The sequence below is a fragment of the Nerophis lumbriciformis genome, linkage group LG06, assembly GCF_033978685.3.
Source record: "Nerophis lumbriciformis linkage group LG06, RoL_Nlum_v2.1, whole genome shotgun sequence".
In the NCBI taxonomy this organism is placed as follows: Eukaryota; Metazoa; Chordata; class Actinopteri; order Syngnathiformes; family Syngnathidae; genus Nerophis; species Nerophis lumbriciformis.
In genome coordinates this window covers 38,104,257-38,127,831 of record NC_084553.2, presented here as the reverse complement: position 1 = coordinate 38,127,831, position 23,575 = coordinate 38,104,257, and the positions used below count along the sequence as shown (strand labels likewise).

At 39.7% G+C, this 23,575-nt stretch overlaps 2 protein-coding genes across 2 annotated transcripts in view; one reads left to right on the top strand and one right to left on the bottom strand.

The window, feature by feature from the left end:
• Window positions 1–22,906, top strand: part of ddx21 (DEAD (Asp-Glu-Ala-Asp) box helicase 21) — a 27,877-nt gene extending 4,971 nt beyond the window's left edge. Inside the window, exons 2-16 of the mRNA XM_061964252.1 lie at window positions 156–392; window positions 519–647; window positions 1,386–1,461; window positions 4,971–5,149; window positions 5,238–5,355; window positions 7,588–7,773; window positions 7,999–8,144; window positions 14,620–14,769; window positions 14,895–15,056; window positions 15,142–15,261; window positions 15,906–15,979; window positions 17,630–17,789; window positions 17,964–18,098; window positions 21,248–21,292; window positions 22,053–22,906. Of these exons, the coding sequence (XP_061820236.1) occupies window positions 156–392; window positions 519–647; window positions 1,386–1,461; window positions 4,971–5,149; window positions 5,238–5,355; window positions 7,588–7,773; window positions 7,999–8,144; window positions 14,620–14,769; window positions 14,895–15,056; window positions 15,142–15,261; window positions 15,906–15,979; window positions 17,630–17,789; window positions 17,964–18,098; window positions 21,248–21,292; window positions 22,053–22,319 (2,184 nt within the window). The 3' untranslated portion in view covers window positions 22,320–22,906. The remainder of the gene's footprint in view (window positions 1–155; window positions 393–518; window positions 648–1,385; window positions 1,462–4,970; window positions 5,150–5,237; window positions 5,356–7,587; window positions 7,774–7,998; window positions 8,145–14,619; window positions 14,770–14,894; window positions 15,057–15,141; window positions 15,262–15,905; window positions 15,980–17,629; window positions 17,790–17,963; window positions 18,099–21,247; window positions 21,293–22,052) is intronic.
• Window positions 22,614–23,575, bottom strand: part of chs1 (chitin synthase 1) — a 49,692-nt gene continuing 48,730 nt past the window's right edge. The window contains exon 35 of the mRNA XM_061964251.1: window positions 22,614–23,575. Coding sequence (XP_061820235.1) covers window positions 23,504–23,575 — 72 coding nt within the window. The 3' untranslated portion in view covers window positions 22,614–23,503.

Here is a 23,575-nt window from a genome sequence, read left to right as displayed (position 1 = left end):
GACAAATTTTAGTGTTGATATTTGTCCACAACGTTGACAAATCGTGGCACCCCTACTATATAAGGTATCAAAATATTACCTGCAGGCTAAGGCTTTTATAAATGTATCAAAACATTTTGTAATATGTTCAAATGTCTTCTTTCCTAAACATGAAGAGCAAATCTAAGGATGGCAAGAAACAGAAGAAGAAGAAGCAGGTGGTAACACAGGAGGAGGTGGAGGAAGATGTAGACTGTGAACCTCCTGCACCTAAAAAGAAAAAGAAGAAAGACAAGCTTGCAGAGGACCAAACAAATAAGCACATCGATGAGGCCACAGATGTGAATGACAACATTGATGATGTTGAACCACCCAAAAAGAAGAAAAAGAAGAGCACAGAAGCAGATAAAGAGGTTAGAATTGGTTTACCCTTTAAACAGATGTGTGCTAAAAAAATACCAGCATGATTTTTTGCTTTAACACTGTGAGAAAGCTTATATGTAACCCGTTAAATTATGGCTTTACTTTCTTGTTTTAAGACCAAAAAAAAGAAAGCAATTGCTGAAGCTATCAACGGACATTCCATGCCGGAGACACCAGCTGAGACCCCCAACCCGACCCCATCTCAATCAAGCGATGACTCAACCAGTGACAGTGATAAAGAAATTGTAAGATTTGTCATCTTATTTCATAGCTTTTGACATGTGACAAATACTGAACTGAAATTAAATTAACTGTCATGTCGTCTGCCTTTACATTTAGTCTTCTAACAGGGGAACTGTCTATTAACAAAGTGAATATTAACAAAGTATTAGCAAAATTCTAATTATAAGCGCTATTTTTAGCAATGCTGTGATCACAGAGAGCTAACTAGTTTTTGATGCTACCGTATTGACATACTGAGCTGCTGCTGCATCGCCTCTGAGTTGGTAAAAATTAATTCTAGATTTTAAATCATGCATCTCACTTGTATAGTAAAAGATTGTTGCCATAAATCTAGAAGTTGGTAAACTTTGAAATCCATCTTTTACCCGGAGAAGGTCTGCTTTACTTGCTCTCACATGAGTCCACTGTCTTGGTCGCCCCCTGGTGGTTGGTTGCCTGTTGACTTTGATCGTGCTTGGTTTGAAATGCAGCGGAGCCTGTAGTTGTAGCTGCCAAATTGTGCAGCCCAACTTACAGTGGATATATTAATTTTAGAGCACTTTATAGGCAGAATAAAGCAAATCCCGATAGCTTCATTGTTAGCTGACTTTTGCTAGCACTTATTTAAGTTAGATTGCATAAAAAAAGAAAAACATTTGTGCTTGTCTTGCATTAGGATTGTGAATGATGCACAATTCATAAGAAGTGCAATTCCCATTTTAAAAGCTCTCACGTTTAACTAAGTGGTTCTAATTGTTTAGGACGAGACACCAGAACAAAAAGAAGGGGCCTTTTCCAACTTCAGAATCTCTCAGAACACCATTGAGAAGCTAAAAGGTATTAATCATGTTTACTTTTCGATACCTCATCAAAAATTTGTCTAAGCTGTTGTGTGACTTATTGTTCCAGTATTTTAACTAGAAGCATGGCTTGATGGCGTGTGGTCTATATTATCTTAGCATATCATTTGCTATGATGCAGATATTTGATTTAAAAAGGCAAAACCAAAATATGTGTTAATAATTATAAACATATTTTCTTTACATATATAGTTTTGCTATATTTTTCAAGTGTTGCAGCTTATTGTACAATATCCAAAACCAGTGAAGTTGGCACGTTTTGTAATTCGTAAATAAAAACGGAATACAATGATTTACAAATCCTTTTCAACCTATATTCAATTGAATGCACTGCAAAGACAAAATACACTACATTGCCAAAAGTATTGGGCCACCCATCTTAATGATCAGAATCAAGTGTCCTAATCACTTGGCCCGGCCACAAGTGTATAAAACCAAGCACTTAGGCATGGAGACTGTTTCTACAAACATTTGTGAAAGAATGGGCAGCTCTCAGGAGCTCAGTGATTTCAGCGTGGAACTGTTATAGGATGCCACCTGTGCAACAAATCCAATCGTGAAATTTCCTCGCTCCTAAGTATTCCAAAGTCAACTGTCTGCTTTATTATAAGAAAATGGAAGAGTTTGGGAACAACAGCAACTCAGCCACAAAGTGGTAGGCCACGTAAACTGACAGATGGGTCAGCGGATGCTGAAGCGCATAGTGCAAGACGTCGCCGACTTTCTGCACAGTCAGTTGCGACGCAGCTCCAAACTTCATGTGACCTTCCAATTAGCCCATGTACAGTACGCAGAGAGCTTCATGGAATGGATTTCCATGGCCGAGCAGCTGTATCTAAGCCATACATCACCAAGTCCAATGCAAAGCGTCGGATGCAGTGGTGTAAAGCTCTAGAGTCCAGTGGCGACGCGTTCTCTGGAGTGATGAATCACGCTTTCCCATCTGGCAATCTGATGGACGAGTCTGGGTCTGGGGGTTGCTAGGAGAATGGTACATTTCGGACTGCATTGTGCTAAGTGTGAATATTGGTGGAAGATAAATTATGGTGTGGGGTTGTTTTTCAAGAGTTTTCCCCTTAGTTCCAGTGAAAAGAACTTTGAATGTTCCAGGATACCAAAACATTTTGGACAATTCCATGCTCCCAACCTTGTGGGAACAGTTTGGAGCGGGCCCCTTCCTCTTCCAACATGACCGTGCACAAAGCAAGGTCCATGAAGACAGATTACTGAGTCTGGTGTGGATAAACTTGACTGGTCTGAGTCCTGACCGGACCGCGGCCCGGTACCGGTCCGTGGATCGATTGGTACCGGGCCGCACAAGAATAAAAAATAAAAAAAATATTTTATTTATTTATTTTTATTAAATCAACATAAAAAACACAAGATACACTTACAATTAGTGCACCAACCCAAAAAAACCAACCTCCCCCATTTAAACTAATTCACACTCATTCGCACAAAAGGGTTGTTTCTTTCTGTTATTAATATTTCTGGTTCCTACATTATATATCAATATAGATCAATACAGTCTGCAGGGATACAGTCCGTAAGCACACATGATTGTATTTTTTTATGATTACTGTTTTGCACATTCTTGGCATTTTCTCGATGAGCTTCAAGAGGTGGTCACCTGAAAGGGTTTTCACTTCACAGGTGTCATAGTTTTGATGCCTTCAGTGACAATCTAAAATGTAAATACCATATTTCCTTGAATTGGCGCCGGGGCGGTGATTAATTTAAATCCTCTTCTCACTCCAGCCCTTACCAAAGGCATGCGGTGAATTTAGGCCTGCGCTTATAAATTTGAGTGTGATGCAAGGATACCATCATGAAAAGCACATTTAATAAAAAAAACGTTATTATGGTCTTACCTTTACTTATAAATGAAGTCCATGCGCAGCTCCTTCTGACCAAAAGCATTGATAACTTGTTTATAGAAGTCTTCCTTATCTTTCTTCAGTTTTAAAGGTCTCTCTGTCTCGATGGAGATATTCCTTTAATTATTACCCCCTGCTTCGATTGAAAGTCCAGTTTAGAAAACTGTTTTATTTTAGATATGTAATCTCCATGTAAAAAGTGCAAGCGAGAGGAAAAAATAAACGATCGCTGCTAAAGCTGTTGCTGCTTGTTGTCACTTCTACTGCAGCCGAGTAGTCGCAGGAAGGATCACTAGCGCCCTCTACCACCAGGAGGCGGGAGTCATTTAATGACTCATATTTGACACACGCAGCTACGATATATTAATAAAACATAGCTGCTTACTGTTATTTTTAGCATATTCAATAGCTTGGACCTTAAATCCTACTGAATAGCTCTTAATCTTCTTCCCTTTATGTGATTTCAAATTATTGAAATCAGCCTCCTCCATTTTGAAAATGATAACAGGTGAAGTGTCACTCGTGACGTGACGAGTTTGACCCGGCGGAAATTCTAGGAATATGCTAATTATTCTGCGAAACGAGTTTGACCCGGCGGAAATTCTAGACATGTGCTAATAAAAAATAATATTTTGCGAAACGAGTTTGACCCGGCGTTAATCCTGAGCCGGCGGTAATGCGAAGCATGCGCTAATTATTTTGCGAAACGAGTTTGACCCGGCAGTAATTCTAGGCAGGCGCATACTATATACCCGGCGGCAATTCAAGGAAATACGGTAGTCATGAAAATAAAGAAAACCCATTGAAATGAAAAGGTGTCTAAACTGTTGGCCTGTACTGTGTGTGTGTGTGTGTGTGTGTGTGTGTGTGTGTGTGTGTGTGTGTGTGTGTGTGTGTGTGTGTGTGTGTGTGTGTGTGTGTGTGTGTGTGTGTGTGTGTGTGTGTGTGTGTGTGTGTGTGTGTGTGTGTGTGTGTGTGTGTGTGTGTGTGTGTGTGTGTGTGTGTGTGTGTGTGTGTGTATGTATATATATATATATATATATATATTAAAAAGAGCGCACGACTTTGTGTCTTCTAAACGCTACAATACATTATATTACTTTGAATTTGTTTTCACCTAAAAAATAATATATATACTGTATATATTTTTTAAGCTGCTGTGGGAGATGCGCCACGATCAAGTGGAAACCCCGTCAAGTTAACGGAATATTTTAATAAAGAAATAAATGACCTCCTGAATTTGTACTAAAGTAAATTAAACAAAGTTTTAACAATTTCAACAAATGTCCCCTAGGCACGCACGCCACCAATCCCTAATCATTAGCACTGGATAGTTTTTCAAAAATTATTTGGTGAAATTCATTTGGTAAAATAAAATCTTTGGCATCCCACTAAGAGATGTGAAAACATTTTAAATTGAAGTGACCATCTGGTGTTCACACACTTAATAAAAAACCTAACTTTGCGTATGTATAACGGTGTGCTAAATTTAAGAGCTTTGCTGATTTATTGTGGACAGGCTGTCAAATGACACATTACTGTTCATGTTATTCAATTGTCTACATATGCCATCCCGTCTTCTTTCTCAAATTGCAAATTCTCATTTCAGCTCGTGGTGTCTCTTACCTTTTTGACATTCAAGTCAAAACATTTGATTGTGTTTATGATGGAGAAGATGTACTGGCCCAAGCCCGTACAGGAACAGGAAAGACTTTCTCCTTTGCCATCCCACTGGTGGAGAAGCTCCAGTTGGATTCAGTGGCGCGGGCAAGAGGGCGTCCTCCCAAGGTCTGCACAGTCATTAAACACATCATTTTTATATAACTGTGTCTTATACCGTAACCTGTGTCTGCTATTAACTATTCTTTGTCTGCAGGTGTTAGTGTTGGCTCCCACCAGAGAGTTGGCCATTCAGGTCGCTAAGGATTTTAAAGACATCAACAAGAAACTATACATCTGTTGTTTCTATGGAGGCAGCCCATACAACTCACAGAGTAGGTTGTCTGCATACATCTAAGTATATTATAAGTCTACCTGGGGTTTAATTAGATTGAACTGACAGCAATGGCCCTCAGTCAAGCACAGAAATCGGTCAAGGCAAATACACCAAAAGATTTTCAAAATCTTAAGATATTTTTTAATTTGTCACAGACCCCACACATAAAGATAAAAACAGGCATTGAGCAGTTTTGATCTTTGTGTGTTGTGTGCTACAATAATGTCAACACAGCACAGCACACACATGAAGATTCTATCCCACCAGGGAGCCATACTCCATTCCTTCCATTCACCCCTTTTTTATCGCTTGTCTCTCTCGGGGTCATGTATTCCCTATTTGTATCAGATTGATACTATCGTGGTGGAATCGATACTATTTTGTAGTTGCTCTTTTATAAGTCAGCCAAATTACTCCATTACCTCACAGTTTATGTGACTGCAGCGTCTCTTTGTCAGTGGTGTTATTTTTCACAAATATCTGCGTACCATTTTAGTGGTTTTGTTTAAATTAAAGGGGAACACCACTTTTTCTTGCAAGTTTGCCTATCGTTCACAATCATTTTGAAAGACATGATGACGGATGTATTTCTAAAAAAATGTTTTTAAAAATACGATCAAAAGTCAGCTTACAATGGAGCCTATGGAAGCTGGTCTATTCTGCCTATAAAGCCCTTAGAAAATCATCCAAACGCCTCAGTTAAAGTTTTATATACAGTACATGCTGTAAGTATGTATGTAATGTAGTAACGGGCACACTCATAATACCACTTAAAATTGAAATATTTTGAATTTAAAAAATGCATCACAATGTTCTTTTTTTTTTTCTTACTCACTGCAGACTTCATGGGTGCCAACAAACATATTAAAACATCACTTACTGTACAAGGTCTGCTGCCATTAGGATGCCAAGTGCTAGGATGTTCATATATTCCCATTCACATGAAGAATGACTCATAATCATCTCGAAGAAGGAGGGGCGGGGAAGTGACTAAGCGTCTTTTTCGTGTCGTTTGCGACACAAAAAGCTCAAAAAATTTTTTCATCTGACATCACATGGACAAATAGACCTTCTGGAGGAAAGTTTCAGATGAAACAAAAATTTAGCTGTTTGGCCACAATACCCAGCAATATGTTTTGGGGAGAAAAGATGAGGCCTTTTAATCCCAGGAACACCAATCCTACCGTCAAGCATGGTGGTGGTAGTATTATGCTCTGTGCCTGTTTTGCTGCCAATGGAACTGGTGCTTTACAGAGAGTAAATGGGACAATGAAAAAGGAGGATTTCCTTCAATTTCTTCAGGACAACCTAAAATCATCAGCCCGGAGGTTGGGTCTTGGGCGCAGTTGGGTGTTCCAACAGGACAATGACTCCAAACACACATCAAAAGTGGCAAAGGAATGGCTAAATCAGGCTAGAATTAAAGTTTTAGAATGGCCTTCCCAAAGTCCTGACTTAAACGTGTGGACAATGCTGAAGAAACAATCCATGTCAGAAAACCAACACATTGAGCTGAACTGCACCAATTTTGTCAAGAGGAGTGGTCAAAAATTCAACCAGAAGCTTGTGCATGGCTACCAAAAGCACCTTATTGCAGTGAAACTTGCCAAGGGACATGTAACCAAATATTAATTGACCCAGCAGATTTGGTCACATTTTCAGTAGACCCCTAATAAATTCATAAAATAAGCAAACTTTATTAATGTTTTTGTGACAAACAACTATGTGCTCCAATCACTCTATCACCAAAAAATAAGGAGTTGTAGAAATTATTGGAAACTCAAGACAGCAATGACATTATGTTCTTTACAAGTTTATGTAAACTTTTGACCACGACTGTATGATTGTCGGCCCTTACCAGTTTTGAAGCCAATTATTGGGACACTCGTAACACACCTCAGTCTTACATGACATAAGATATTCGGGCTGTCTGTGGGGGGAAAGGGGGAAGTCATGACAAAAACAGCCAGATTGTTCTTGTGTGTACCCCACTTTAGTTTTTATTAGCACAAAATTATACACCTACATAGGTTCTTAATAGTTGAGATTCATGTATTATTCATTGAGAAAATAAAGAATATAATTATTCTCACAATGTTAACAAAACAAAAACAAAAAGTCTGTATTGGCCTTACCTGACTCTATCACAATTTTAAAATAGTAGTTTAAGTCATTTACAAGTAAACTTAAAAGTATAATTTATTAAAATATGAATGCTTCTACTCTGCAGTCGATGCTATCCGGAGTGGGATCGATATTTTGGTTGGAACACCTGGTCGGATCAGAGACCTCATACAGAATTATAAACTGGACCTGACTAAACTGAAGCACGTGGTTCTGGATGAAGTAGACCAAATGCTGGACATGGGATTTGCTGAGCAAGTGGAAGAAATTCTATCCGCCTCCTACAAAAAAGGTATCACAAATGTTGACTGTGGCGGGGGGAAAGTGGTTTGCATTTTTTTTTTTTAATTATGAATTAATCTTCCTGTTAATGTGTGACCAATTTATTAATTTCTCAAATTTAGAATTGTACCTTAAGAGGCACCGTAGCATTTTGTCCCATCAAAACGATCGATTTCATTCCTCTTTCTCAATGACAACCGTGCCTTTGTGTGCTTATGGCCATGTTCCCCTCCAGATGGCGACTCCAACCCCCAGACTTTGCTCTTTTCGGCCACATGCCCCCCGTGGGTCTATGATGTGGCCAAGAAATACATGAGACCAGAGTGCAAACGTGTTGACCTGATTGGTAAGAAATCACAGAGAGCTGCAACAACTGTGGAAGTAAGTGTGCGTTTGAATTGGAGCTGAGAATGGGCATAGTTAATGCTGAACAATTTCACATTTTGTCATTTGGTGTTGGTTATTGATGAAGCTTTTGAGGAAAAAATTAAGTGCACTACTTAACTGCAACGAGGACAGGCACCATTGTTTGTGTTCCACACAGGGGTGTCTAAACTTTGTCCACCAAGGGCTGCATATTCAAAATGGGCCAAAATAGGTGTCAACTAGAGATGCGCGGATAGGCAATTTATTTCATCCGCAACCGCGTCAGAAAGTCGTCAACCATCCGCCATCCACCCGATGTAACGTTTGATCAGAACTGCACCCGCCCGCCATCCGCCCGCACCCGCCCGCACCCGCCCGAAGTTTTATTTACGGAGGCAATAATTGAGCATGGACTTCCAATCGCACTGGCTGATCACATGGGACAGTTAAATGTTTGTAATGCAACCTTTAAAAATCATTACGCGGTGATCGCGGTCCCAAAAATAAACTTTTCTTGCATGATAATGTCCAGAAAAATTCGCTTTATATTACTATAGAGTCCTTTTAACGAATGAGTTTGATGGTTTATCACAAACCTTAAATGAAAGAAGTCCTTTGTTCTCCTGCACGATGCGCTTTGGCCTTGCTTCGTGTTTGGTGCGCAATCCTGTCTGCTGTATTTCACAGCACGACATACTGTTAAAAGTGTTTATACTATTTATGCTTTCAAGTCCAAGTTGAAGAAATCTTGTTAAATGTTGACAGCATAACTACCAAAATACAGAAGTATGTCCTTAATATTTTTGCAGTGCTATTTCTGTTGAAAAGTTCAAATGATTACATTAGAGATGTGATGTGCCACTTTTCAAGTGTCTGATGGCTTAAATTAGTTTTCATTAATTTTTCATATTTTGAATTCTTTTGAAAGGCTTACAAAAAAACTACATTTGAATTGTAATTCCATGCTATTGACAGGACTATTCATTTTAATGAAGTTAGCTTACCATGTTTACAGTATGATAATTGTGATAGAAATGTGAATTTTAGGCACAGAATATTTTTTACAATTGAACAAGGCAGTAGATTATACAAGCTTGGACAGAAAGTTAATAATTACACCAATTTTTTTTTATATGGAATTGTTTAGTACTGTTTTACCATTTGTTTACTGTAAAAAGTGTTTATACTGTTTATACTTTCAATTAACAAATTGAAGTCTTGTGAAAGGTTGACAGGATAACTGGCATTAACTGTCAAAATAATTTCAAACTATTGAAGTTAGCTTACAGAATGAACATGTCAATCAACCCATATGATTTTTGCTGTAAAATTTTTGTTTTGAAAAGTCACTGTGACTGATAGAAAAGTGATGGTTTTAGCAACATTTTAACCTGTCTGAATGCTAATAATCATTTTGCGTCGGGGGGCGAAGCCCTGAACCCTCCACCAGGACTTTGTCCTGGACCTACCGGGGCCTGCGGCCCCTGGACCCTGGCTACTAGGTTTTTCTGATTTCAAAAGTTGGCAGGTATGGTGAGGTTATAAAGCTTTTGCCTGTTAAAGAAAGGAGACTGATCCATTGCAGCACAGACTTTCGCGTGCCACGCTGTCACGACCCAGACGCACACCAGTGCGCAATCATATGGGAGCCGCGCTGAGCGCACCTCCAAGCGCGTCTCGCTGCCGGCGACGGCCAGGTATGGGCCCACGCTCCAGCGCCATCCATTTTCAGGGCTAGTTGATTCGGCAGGTGGGTTGTTTCACACTCCTTAGCGGGTTCCGACTTCCATGGCCACCGTCCTGCTGTCTATATCAACCAGGGTGAGCCCCACCCCTTTCGTGAGCGCACTGCGCGCGGAGTGACCCCTGTTACGCGCCCCCGGCAACAGGGGTGGCGGGCAGGTAAGCTGCGCGGGCGGAGCGCGCGGAGTGACCCATGTTACGAGCCCCCGGCCACGGGGGTGGCGGGCAGGTAAGCTGCTTACCTGCTGCGCGTGACGCCGGCCGCGGCGAAGGCGGACGAGGCGGGGTGCGGTGGGTGCGGTAGTGACCCTGGACGTGCGTCGGGCCCTTCTCGCGGATCGCCTCAGCTACGGCTCCCGGTGGGGCCCTCTCCCCGGACCCCGGCGAGGCGTCCCTTCTCCGCTCCGTAAAAGTGTCCATCTCTTTTCTTTTTTTTTCTTCTGTTGTGGCATATGCAGCAGGTGCCTGCTCGTTTTTCGTATGTGGGTAACAACATTTAACTATGTATATATATTTCCGAATTGGTTTAACTGCCACCCGCAAAAAAAAAAAAAAAAAAATCTAATTAATCCGCCCGACCCGACCCGCGCGCGGATAAAATCTTATTTTTTTTAATTTCATCCGCCCGATCCGCGGATAATCCGCGGACTCCGCGGTTGTGCCCGCAACACAAAGTTGTTATATTTAATATACATCATTATTAATGAATTCATGTAATTTTGAGAACATGTGGAGGGCCAACAAAAAAACTGAGGGCCAGAAATGACACCCTGTGTTGTATCATCCAAATTTATGGATTTGGCCTGAAAAATCTTTGATTACTGCAAATGTGTCTTTGTACACCTATCCATGCCAGTGGCATATAGTAAGGGTGTGGGGAAAAAATCGATTCGAAATCAAATCGCGATTCTCTTGTTGTACGATTCAGTATTAATTCTCATTTTTCAAAAATCGATTTTTATTTATTTATTTATTTTTTAATCAATCCAACAAAATAATACAAAGCAATACCATAACAATGCAATCCAATTCCAAAACCAAACTCGACCCAGCAACACTCAGAACAGCAATAAACAGAGCAATTGAGAGGAGATACAAACACGACACAGAACAATCCAAAAGTAATGAAACAAAAATTAATATTATCAACAACAGTATCAATATTAGTAACAATTTCAACATAGCAGTGATTAAAAATCCCTCATTGACATTATCATTAGAAATGTATAAAAAAAAAAGAATAGTGTCACAGTGGCTTACACTTGCATCCCATCTCATAAGCTTGACAACACATTGTGTCCAATATTTTCACAAAGATAAAGTAAGTCATGTTTTTGGTTCATTTAATAGTTAAAACAAATTTACATTATTGCAATCAGTTGATAAAACATTGTCCTTTACAATTATAAAAGCTTTTTTACGAAAATCTACTACTCTGCTCGCATGTCAGCAGACTGGGGTAGATCCTGCTGAAATCCTATGTATTGAATGAATAGAGAATCGTTTTGAATCGGGAAAATATCGTTTTTGAATCGAGAATCGCGTCGAATCGAAAAAATTGATTTATAATTGAATTGATATTGAATCGAATTGTGGGACACCCAAAGATTCGCAGCCCTAACATATAGTGACCGGCAGAACAATTAAATGTTTCTCCACTAGATGGCAGTATATAGTTAATCTGTAAGCACCGGTTGACTTTTATATAACAGGAATATACTTTCTGATATTTTATTATGTGCCTTAGTTAAATAAAGGTTGGAAACACTGGTTTAAAAAAAAAAAAAAAAAAATGCCAGCTATGGGACTTTGGGCTAAATCTACACAGAACAGTACAGGGGTCTTCTACTAGGGATGTCATGGTATGAAAATAAATAAATGTGAACATTATGCAAGATAGCACTTTATGGACATAAGAGATAATAAAAACAAATGAAAGAATTTTGCAAGGTGGCACTTGATGGCCATAAGACATAACTGCACTTGTCCATTTAGACAAAAATAGTGTTCGTGTATGAAATCTAGTCTTACACAAAGACGGCCAATTATGGCCAAAATAATAATTAAGATTATTTTTTATCAATATTGAAATCATGATTTTTCATTATGTTAGGTAAAACAGTGTTGGGGTGTGAACGTGACACCATCATGTAATTTGTAATGTCGAATAAAAAGGCTATAGATACACGTTATCCATATAATTGAAGACAAATATTAGTTTTTTTGTTCATTAATATGATGTCAGCTTTTTCTCAGTACATAATGCCTTTATCTGTATTTTTACATTTTGGTAGACGTATTTTTTTTAAGTTATGTACATTCATATGTACGTGTACATGCTGCATTGGGACAAATCCATTAAGAGTTTGAGCAGAAATAACTATACACCATGAATATTAACATGCTAAGTCACATGAATGGTTTTTAAAATAACTTTATGAAATGAAAAAAACACAAGTAATGTAAAACAACTTTCTGTTTACTTTTTGATGACAAAACAAAACAAAACAGTTTGGCTAATGAAAATTAAGTCTAATAAACAATCGTTGTTTTTCCTCTAACAACACCAACAGTTTGGCCAACAAAAAAAACAGGAGTGATACCTCTCACATCGAATACACAATCTTCACAGCCTGCGTTCAATTTGATGAAATGACAAAACATTATAGCTAGTATTTATGTTATTTAAACACTGATACAGTTTGCAGTTAAATAAAGGACAAGTGAGCATCCCAGTAAACAAATATTTTATAAACAAGTTGTGACAACGTTCTCGACACATCGCTTGCTGCATGTTTCCTCACATCATTAACTCTGTCACAGCAGCTGACGGACACTGCATTAACAAAATGAAAGCAACATCAAATAGTTTTTCTCCTTCGCTGTATACTTTTAGTATGAGACAAATGCGTCTGTCTCTAATATTGTCCACACCTGACGCCATCGAAAAACAGCAGTGCGCTCTTAAATGCACGCCAAGGCTCCACGGAAATGAAGCAAGGGAAATTAAAGTTAAACCAATCATTTTCCGGTTAATTATGGTTAAGCACGCCAATTATGTCAAAATAGCTTTGCTTCAAGTTCCACATTTTGAAGCTTCGATTTACTTTCACCTCACCCTCTCCAACGTCTCACTCTTCCTTCGTGCTAGCTTCTAAATTCAGAAAAATTCGGATTAAAAAAGATAAGGTTGCGAATCCTCATTTGTCCAAAAATAGTCGTCTTTGTTGTTTGTTACCGAATCTGCCATGATTAGAACACACTCGCGTGTTTGTTTCTGGCAGGGGTTTTTGCCAGAAGTCAGACGTGCGCTGCTATGGAAACGGAAATAAATGCGCCAAAGAATTAGTTCCGGCAATAATTAAAATGACCAAAATACAGTAAATCTTACACATATTACATATTGTTATGAACGTGTCTGTTACTACATTATTTATTGACTTGTAATGTGAATACAAAACATTGATTGAGGGTTTTGAAGTTGTTTTAGAGGGCTTTGACGGCTACAATGGTGACTCCCATTAGCTGCATCTTCCAAGCGTTTATCATCTTTAAAATTCCCCCCAAAAACAGAAGTGTGTTCTTGTCTCTCATAATGATTGTGAACAAAAGGCAAAATTCCAAGAAAAAGTGCCGTTCCCCTTTTAAGAATCACGTTTTAACCACATGATAAAGTTAGTTACTACTTCTACCAGCAACTACAGCAGCTCTGAGTTACAGTAGGCCTTATGTAAAATTAAATGTCAAAATTGTATACATTTAAACTGTTGAGTTCACCAGAGATTGTCAGAAATTATTTTATTTACACAGTGTGCACAGGCCGCAATTACACGAAACTATGAAGTTTTAAAGATGGTTAATAGTACCGGTAATACTAATAACTGCGGCAACAATTGTGATTGATATCTGCTCTTTGATAAACTCGTGAATTTACTGGCGCCAGCTTGCTAGCTTAAATGCTAAAATGAAAACAAGAGACATTAACGTATTTTCCCATTAGAAAACATACCCCGATGTAAACTTACAGTATATCTGTCTGAGCAACTAATATATTGAATAATGCACATTGAACCTACAAGCTGTGATCTCTTAGCACAGAGTGATTGTTCGATACTGAAAGGATTGTGAGACGGAGGTGTTTTAACGCTGTGTTCATGGGCCGCTGAACAGAGGAGGAGAGGAGGCCACAACAACGCCTGCCAAAAATGATCAATAATAATGATAGATTTTGCTACGCGCTTTTCCGTTGCCGGTAAATAAATCTTAAAGTGCTGCGTTACAAACCAAAATTTAAATCAATAAAAGCTTAGCTATTAAAACAGATACAATACTAAGACTAAACTCAATCAGTGAGGCATAAGAAAAAAAGTGGGTTTTCCAACAGTGTGTCTATTTATTTTTGTTATTTTATTATAAGTATCCTGGTCAAAATATTTCACTGAGTATAAGTTACTTTTGAGCACATTTAACAACTGCGCAATAATAATGATAACCGTGATATGAAATTTTAATGTCGTTACATTCCTAGTAGAGGGCGATAAAATTTGGGCCTGCGGGCCGCTATTTTGAGAGCCCTTGGACCAGTACATTGAAACAAGACTTTAGAACATTCATGGAGAGATTCTCCCATCCTTATTATTATTGTTGTTATTGTTGTTGTTATTATTATAATGATAATCAATTATTTATCCATTTTGAGTTATCTCTATGACAACAGTAACGGTCTCTTCTTTTTCACATTTTATAGCATCTGGCCATAGCGTGCCACTGGTCACAGCGTGCAGCGGTGATTGGAGATGTGATACAGGTGTACAGCGGCAGCCATGGCAAAACCATAGTCTTCTGTGAGACCAAGAGAGAGGCCAATGAACTTTCATTGAGTGCATCCATCAAGCAGGTAAGCCATTTTTGCACAACAGAACTCATTTAGAGTTTTAGGAGCCGTTGACTTCTTGGAGAAGCAGTCGCGTCGGCATGTGTCACATCATTTGCTTTGGTGTCACACTTCTGACATCTTTCCAGAGTGCCCAGTCCCTCCATGGAGACATCCCTCAAAAACAGAGAGAGACAACATTGAAAGGCTTCAGAAACGGATTGTTTGAGGTTTTGGTGGCCACAAACGTGGCAGCCCGTGGGTTAGATATCCCTGAAGTTGACTTGGTGGTCCAGTGTTCTCCACCCAAGGTATTTTCTACTGCATGTGTTTTTTAAGCCTTACTGTCAAGTTATATTGTCATAATTGAGATTGTGTGTCATCTACACTCTTCAGGATGTGGAGTCATACATTCATCGCTCAGGTCGAACTGGCAGAGCTGGAAGGACCGGAGTTTGCATTTGTATGTACCAGAAGAGAGAAGAGAACCTGCTGCGCTACGTAGAAAACAAAGCTGTAAGTGTCCTCTCTTTAAAGTATCAGTAGAGTGGAAAAACAAGTTGCTGCTATATTGAAGCTATTATCATATACAAGTATATCTGATGTATGACACAGAAAGACTTACAAAGTTTGCGAGTAAATAGATATGATCAAAATAGTATCAATCTCACAGAGATTTTGATTTTGATTTTATTTACTTATTTAAAATAAAATAAAAAAATGTATGTACATAAGGCTTGTGAATTATAGACAGCACATCTCTTTCTCCATGTCTTTCTAATTGTGGCGTATTTTCAGTATGACTGATCTGATAACATGGTCATAGTGCAGAAGCGTTACTACAGTGACGTCAAGTTCCGGAAATAGCTGAAGGTATTCGAAGCGGAGTATTCAAAATAGCTGACTGAATTTGTGGCATTTTGTGAGGTTTGGATGGTATTTTCACATACTTTGTAGATTGTAAATACAATTGGATATGGTTTAATAGATACAATGAACACAATTAAGCATATGAAGTCAACTTATTTTTCCACTCTACTGGTACTTTAAGCCAACATATTAAAACAACTTTTTGCAGAAGCTATGCTGGAAGTGCATCTGAAGTAAAACCATTGCTGATTTCGTCAAGAAAATATTAAATGTCTTTTGTATTGATGCAGGGCCTCACATTCAGGCGAGTCGGCGTTCCCACAGCCAATGACATCATCAAGTCATCAAGCAAGGATGCTCTAAAGTGCGTTTGAGGCACAATGTTACTGAGCATGCTACAATTATGGGGCAACAACTCCCACTACTAATATAGGGCTGGGTGATATGGTTGAAAAGTGTATCACGATATAAGTTTTATATTCCTGATATTGATGATTATTCATATTTTGTATAACCTATCGAAAATAAGGACCAGTAGAAAAATATATTAAATGTAAACCTTTTTAGCATACTCAGTGGCCTTGTGGTTAGTGTCCGCCCTGAGATCGGTAGGTAGTGAGGTAAAACCCCGACCGAGTTATACCAAAGCCTATAAAAATGGGACCCATTACCTCCCTGCTTGGCACTCCGCATCAAGGTTTGGAATCGGGGGTTAAATCACCAAAATGATTCCCGAACGCGGCCATCGTTGCTGCTCACTGCTTCCCTCACCTCCCAGGGGGTGGAACAAGGGGATGGGTCAAATGCAGAGGGTAATTTCACCACACTTAGTGACTGTGTGACTATCAGTGGTACTTTAACTATTCACTTTAACTTTATTTAAAATGTAATCTTGTAATTATAATCCCCTCACCTATCAAGGCGGAAAGGAAATGGCAACAAAACCATGGAAAACATTCAAACATTCAATTCTAATATCACATTGAACACATAATATAGTGTCTTTAAAATTAAGTTGCAAAAGTAAGGAATGGGATGAAATGCTTGAAGTGTAATGATAGTACAAAGTATGAACATGTAAACTTAGAGAAACCTGAGAGGTACTATTTTCTGCATGTTCAGTGCCGGTGTTCTGTCAATTTTGACTGTTGCCTTGAAAAAAAACTACCAATAGCTTTCTCAGGATGTAATTGTCTACAATATACAATGTGAATTTTCTCACACTGTAATTTTCTGCATGCTTACTGGTCGGAAGATACAATGGAAGAAAAATAATGAAAATCCCTAGTTGCTTGTACACGAAGCAGCGGCTTTTTGTTCGAGGCAAATGTTTGAAATATGGTGAGCGGATTACGAACACCTTAATCTGACAACAGTCCGTTAATAAAAGAAAAAAAAACCCTATAAACTGCCATAGTGTTGAGGTGACTTTTGCTGTTTTATCGACAATTTATTTGCTGTCTGCAGCATTTCTTTTTGCTTCGTCTTCTCACTCCATCCAAAGACTCAACCGCAAGACGACAAGATAAATAAATGATAAATGGGTTATACTTGTATAGCGCTTTTCTACCTTCAAGGTACTCAAAGCGCTTTGACAGTATTTCCACATTTACCCATTCACACACACATTCACACACTGACGGCGGGAGCTGCCATGCAAGGCGCTAACCAGCAGCCATCAGGAGCAAGGGTGAAGTGTCTTGCCCAAGGACACAACGATGGCACAACCAAACTTGATAGTTCATACTGTTACCTTATTGGCTGTTTGTATGTCAAACCCACTGATCATTAGCGTGTCTTTGTTCATGCAACCAACCTTGCTTCGCAACTTCCTGTTTCTTATGATGAAGAAAAAAAGATTGTTTCGGAACGCATTTTTTATTGATACTGATTACATGTCCATTGCGATATATTGATACCGTTTTATCGCCCAGCCCTACTATTATACCACAAAAGTTGTTTGGAATCCGATGCTGGTTGGTGTGGAATTGTCAGATTTTTTTTTTTCATCCAGGTGTCTGGACTCTGTTCCAGCTGCTGCTGTTGAGTACTTCAGAGAGGCTGCAGAGAAGCTCATAGATTCAAGAGGAGCTGCAAACGCGCTGGCCGCTGCATTGGCACACATTTCTGGAGCTACCAGTCTAGAGCAGAGGTCACTTCTCAATTCTGATGCTGTAAGTTAATCTCTTGCTTTTCAATCAAGTATTGCTCGTTTCTGCCACCTTGTTTACCAGAGCTTGGCAATAATTTTGCTTTCATATCTACTGCAGCTCTCAGAAGTTCATTGTTTATTATCATTGAAATGTATTTCACTTTTTGATATGTTGCCGCCGTTTGTTTTTTTCCAGGGTTTCAACACTCTGAAGTTGACATGTACTCAGGAGTTGGATAATTTGGGTTATGTTTGGCGAAGCATCAAAGAACAACTTGGAGAGGAGATTGAAAACCACATTCATAGAATGAACTTCCTGAAAGGGAAAATGGTATGTTTGGCCTGTATATAAAGGGTTTGCAAACCATGTAGCAGCTTTTAGCACAGCAACCCTTAATCCTTATTTTGTGATCAGGCTGAAATGTATTTGTGTATTGTAGCAGTTTTAAAATGACCAAGAATACTAATGATAATAATAGTTACAACTACCCTCAGATGGCTGCATGTCACTGCGATATAATATAATCATACACTGGTAAATGCAGAATATAATCGCCTCACGATATTGACAAAAATTCCCCCTTCATTTTGTTTATCATTGTTTACCAACAAACTGATATAAAACCTGTTTTGACATCACAATAAGGTGACAAGCAGACATTATCATATATTAGCAGATATTACTTGTATAAACACATTACCGTATTTTCCGCACTATAAGGCGCACCGGATTATTAGCCGCACCTTCAATGAATGGCATATTTCATAACTTTGTCCACCAATAAGCCGCCCCGGACTATAAGCCGCGCCTACGCTGCGCTAAAGGGAATGTCAAAAAAACAGTCAGATAGGTCAGTCAAACTTTAATAATATATTAAAAACCAGCGTTCTAACAACTCTGTTCACTCCCAAAATGTACGCAAATGTGCAATCACAAACATAGTAAAATTCAAAATAGTGCAGAGCAATAGCAACATAATGTTGCTCGAACGTTAATGTCACAACACACAAAATAAACATAGCGCTCACTTTCTGAAGTTATTCTTCATTCGTAAATCCTTCGTCTTCGGTGTCCGAAGTGAAAAGTTGGGCAAATTTACGATCCACTGGCAGATGTTGGCGTCGTCTGGCGCTGCCTCCTCGTCTTAGTGAAGGTGTGTTCGCCTTCTGTCTTCCATTGTTCCCACGCAGTTAGCAGTCTAGCTTCGAATGCCCTGTTGACACCAATATCTAGCGGCTGGAGGTCTTTTGTCAATCCACCCGGAATGACGGCGAGTATTGAATTAAGCGCGTAAGCGTGTCTCTCAATGTGCTGTTATGAGCTAGCAAATATAACAACTACACTACCCAGCATGCAACGATAGTTACGAGCATGCGCGGTAGCCCTGAGAAGTTCCCACGCAGTTAGCAGTCTAGCTTCGAATGCCCTGTTGACACCAATATCTAGCGACTGGAGGTCTTTTGTCAATCCACCCGGAATGACGGCGAGTATTGAATTAAGCGCGTAAGCGTGTCTCTCAATGTGCTGTTATGAGCTAGCAAATATAACAACTACACTACCCAGCATGCAACGATAGTTACGAGCATGCGCGGTAGCCCTGAGAAGCGTTGTTGTATGCTGGGAGTTCGAATGTGGTTATGAGCACGCTGTGAGAAAACGTTGAGAACTCAGTTAACACGCCTCGTCTGCATTATTTATAATTAGACAGACAACACACTTAATAGGAGCCATTTTGGGGTCTTTACATAAACACACAAATGGAAATGAAACGTCACATATCCCAGCATGCACCGCGCGCTTCTTCTACGGGGAAAAAAGATGGCGGCTGTTTACCGTAGTTGCGAGACCTAAACTTTATGAAAATGAATCTTAATATTTATCCATATATAAAGCGCACCGGGTTATAAGGCGCACTGTCAGCTTTTGAGAAAATGTGTGGTTTTTAGGTGCGCCTTATAGTGCGGAAAATACGGTACTCTGAGCAACTAAGGTGTTCAGTTGTGCACATTGAAGCAACAGTGTGGGCTCTATTAGCACAGAGTAATCAATCTATACTCATAGAAATATAACACAAAGAACAGGAAGTGAACACCTATCTTTCCGGTCATCTAAAAAGACCCACTAAAACCTTTACAAATCGAAACAAAAGAAGATAAACATATTTAAACACTGAACTAAAAAGAATGACTTAAGATCTGGGATCTGAGCCGAGTACCGTATTTTCCGCAACATAAGGCGCCCTGGGTTATAAGCCGCGCCTTCAATGAACGGCATATTTCAAAACTTTGTCCACCTATAAGCCGCCCCGTGTTGTAAGCCGCATCTAACTGCGCTAAAGGAATGTCAAAAAAACAGTCAGATAGGTCAGTCAAACTTTAATAATATATTAAAAACCAGCATTCTAACAACTCTGTTCACTCCCAAAATGTACGCAAATGTGCAATCACAAACATACGTATATCAACATGGACAGAGCTGCGTGAAAAAAGCCACCCGGCCTCTTCGCGTAAACTTAAACTTACCTTAACCACTCGCTCATCTTTTCTTCATCCATCCCTTCGAGTTAGCTTTTATGATGACGCCGGCTGGAAAGGTCTCTTTTGGCAAGGTCTTCCTTTTGAATATCACCATGGGTGGAAGTTTCTGGCCATTAGCATGGCAAGCTAGAACCACAGTGAAGGATGACTTCTCATTCCCTGTGGTGCGAATATTCACCGTACGTGCTCCCGTTGTATCCACAGTGCGGTTCACAGGAATATCAGTTGCTGTGAAATAGTAATCCGTGTGCGGATGGAGAGATTGCGTCTTTTCATGAACCGGATCCCTGTCGCTTAGTAGGAGCCATTTTGTGGTCTTTACAGATGTAAACACACAAAGGAAATGAAACGTACGGTGATATCCGCGCGCTTTTTCTGCTTCTACGCGGGCGGGTGGTTGCTTACAGTAGAAGAAGAAGCGCTTCCTGTTCTATGGGGGCGGGTTCTTACCTTGGCGGTTGCTTGCGTAGAAGAAGAAGCGCTTCCTGTTCTACCGGGAAAAAAGATGGCGGCTGTTTACCGAAAGTTGCGAGACCGAAACTTTATGAAAATGAATCTTAATATTTATCCATATATAAAGCGCACCGAGTTATAAGCCGCACTGTCAGCTTTTGAGAAAATTTGTGGTTTTTAGGTGCGCCTTATAGTGCGGAAAATACGGTATGTCGTTGTGGCTTGTACAGCCCTTTGATTGATTGAAGAAGCCAGAAGTTTGATGATTCTTCTGCCAAGAAAGTATATTGCAGGTCTATTTTAATTTTTAATTTCAAACAGAAAATTAAAGCATTAGAAATATAAAATAGTATATATTTTTGACAATACTGTCATAACAACTGTGATATGACATATTAATATCGTTCTACCCATCTTTATCTGAATTATAATAACTGTTATTTTTTTACATAAAAAGTCCTCATTTTAACCTGACTGTGTTTCCAATAGGGAGTTTGTTTTGACGTGCCAGCCAACAAAGTCAAAGAGATTCAGGTAAGAACATCTAATTGTGGGACTTTAAAGGCCGCCCTGTCATGACTGAGTGTTTCCCACAAGACTGCCATCTATTTGTGGGGCGGGGTAGGACGTATCCGTCCAGTTTGCATGATTGGCCCTGATAACGGTTTTCCTGTTTGTTTTTCACTGTCACAAAAACAAAGCTGCCGCTGAGCGCTTTAAGAGAGGGGGGAGGGGTCTTCAGCAGTATTTGCTGCTTGTTGCATGTTCTCCCTGTGACTGCGTGGGTTCCCTCCGGGTACTCCGGCTTCCTCCCGTCTCCAAAGACATGCACCTGGGGATAGGTTGATTGGCAACACTAAATTGGCCCTAGTGTGTGAATGTGAGTGTGAATGTTGTCTGTCTATCTGTGTTGGCCCTGTGATGAGGTGGCGACTTGTCCAGGGTGTACCCCGCCTTCCGCCCGAATGCAGCTGGGATAGGCTCCAGCACCCCCCGCTGAAAACATAGCAACATTTTCGCAGGTAGGAGCATGATAACATGGATGTGCAGTAAATGAGTGTCCCTGTGGTGATGCTCTGTATAGTACATGTAAAATGCTCATTTAAATAAGGCGGTCTGCACCACTTTACAATTGTAGACGCAGTGTTAGTAGATCACAAGCAACATGCCCACATAGAGTACACATTATAGATTGCACATGCTGTTTAGCCCGTGGTATTTGGATCTTAGTAAATCAGGCCCTAAGTATTTGTTTCCAACTTTAGTCATTGCTGTCCGTTTGATTGGTCAACAGGATGCCTGGAGTGATGGTCGCCGTTGGCAGCTGACCGTGGCCACAGAGCTGCCCGAGCTGGAAGAGAAGCACTACAGCAATTATGGCGACAGAAGCTTTGGCGATCGACGAGGAGGATTCAGAGGCGGAAGGGGACATAGTTTTGGGGGAAGTGGGGGGCGCGGTAATGGCTTCCGCAGAGGCGGCGGTGGTGGTGGCGGCGGCCGCGGTTACGGCAACAATAGTGGTGGTGGACACAAACGCTTTTTCAGCGATGCGTTTAATTAATGAGACGCCAAACTGTGGACTGATAGGATGTGTCTCAGGCCTGTGTGCAGGCAGGAATTCTTATTTACAATACACAATGTCAGCTGTTCATGAATAGTATTTAAAACTTATATTCAGCATTATCAGAGGAGCAAGATTTTGATAGGCTGTTTTGGAGAAACCTTTACACAGTAAGTAGAAGACCAATAGCAGCCATTTTGTAATGACAGACTTCTGAACGTGACAACCTGAGCTTTCACTTTTCAAATCGGTACAGTACTGAAATCCAAAGTGAAAGTCGTAGATCTCATTGAGTTGTGGGTAACGTTTTTATTACTTTGCATTTGGGGAAACGTGGGCAGCAAGACACTCTCCTGTAGGAGGTGACCATTTGTGTGTGTGTGTGTGCCCCTCTGCCTCTATGGAGAGGGGCGTGATCATGGTCGTCAACCTTTATTGTGCTGGAGTCTGTTTTGCTGCCTTACCTCAGCCGAACATTCTCCCCAAAATATATTGGATGATTGCTTTGCAATTGCCTCTTTTTACTGCTTGTTTGACTACCTTCCTTCATTTGAAAGGAGTGTGTCCATTAAAAACTGGTCAACAAAGGTTGTGTGTCTTTCTTTATGTAGTTAACGTTACTGCATTTACATAGTTATTTTTTTAATACTTTTTGTCAAATACAATTTAATTAGGAACAAGAATAAAGGCTTAATCCCAGCTGACATCAAAGTACATATACAGTATATAGAGGTTTCTTCATTTTGCACTTAATACAATACATATTTTTATTTTACTACACAATTACACTGAGAAAACATGGTTAATCAAAACGGATAAACAATTATAGACTGCATTTAACTTACAAAGTCATACATAATTATAGGCTTACAGTATGTGCAAATGTTGCATTTTAAACCAGTTTTCAAGAGCGCATTGATGTGATTTATGTGAGTAACTGCATAAAGGGCCACAAAGAATAAACATCTTGATACAAACTCAACCATGAAGTTACAGATTTAAAATCTCTGCTGTCGGGCAGGATTTCAGTATTTGACTGGTTGGGAGTGTGTTATCTCCTCTACGTCATAGATGAACATTCAGTATATCTCTGGGCTTTACAACACCTTCGACCTTGGCTCCTGATAACACCACAGTATGATAAGTAAAACAAGCAGAATAATTCCAATCATGTTATGACAAAACTATAAGTCATCACTTGTGATGCAAAGTCCACTGGTATGGTTCTCCAGAATCAAGCCATTATCGTCATCATC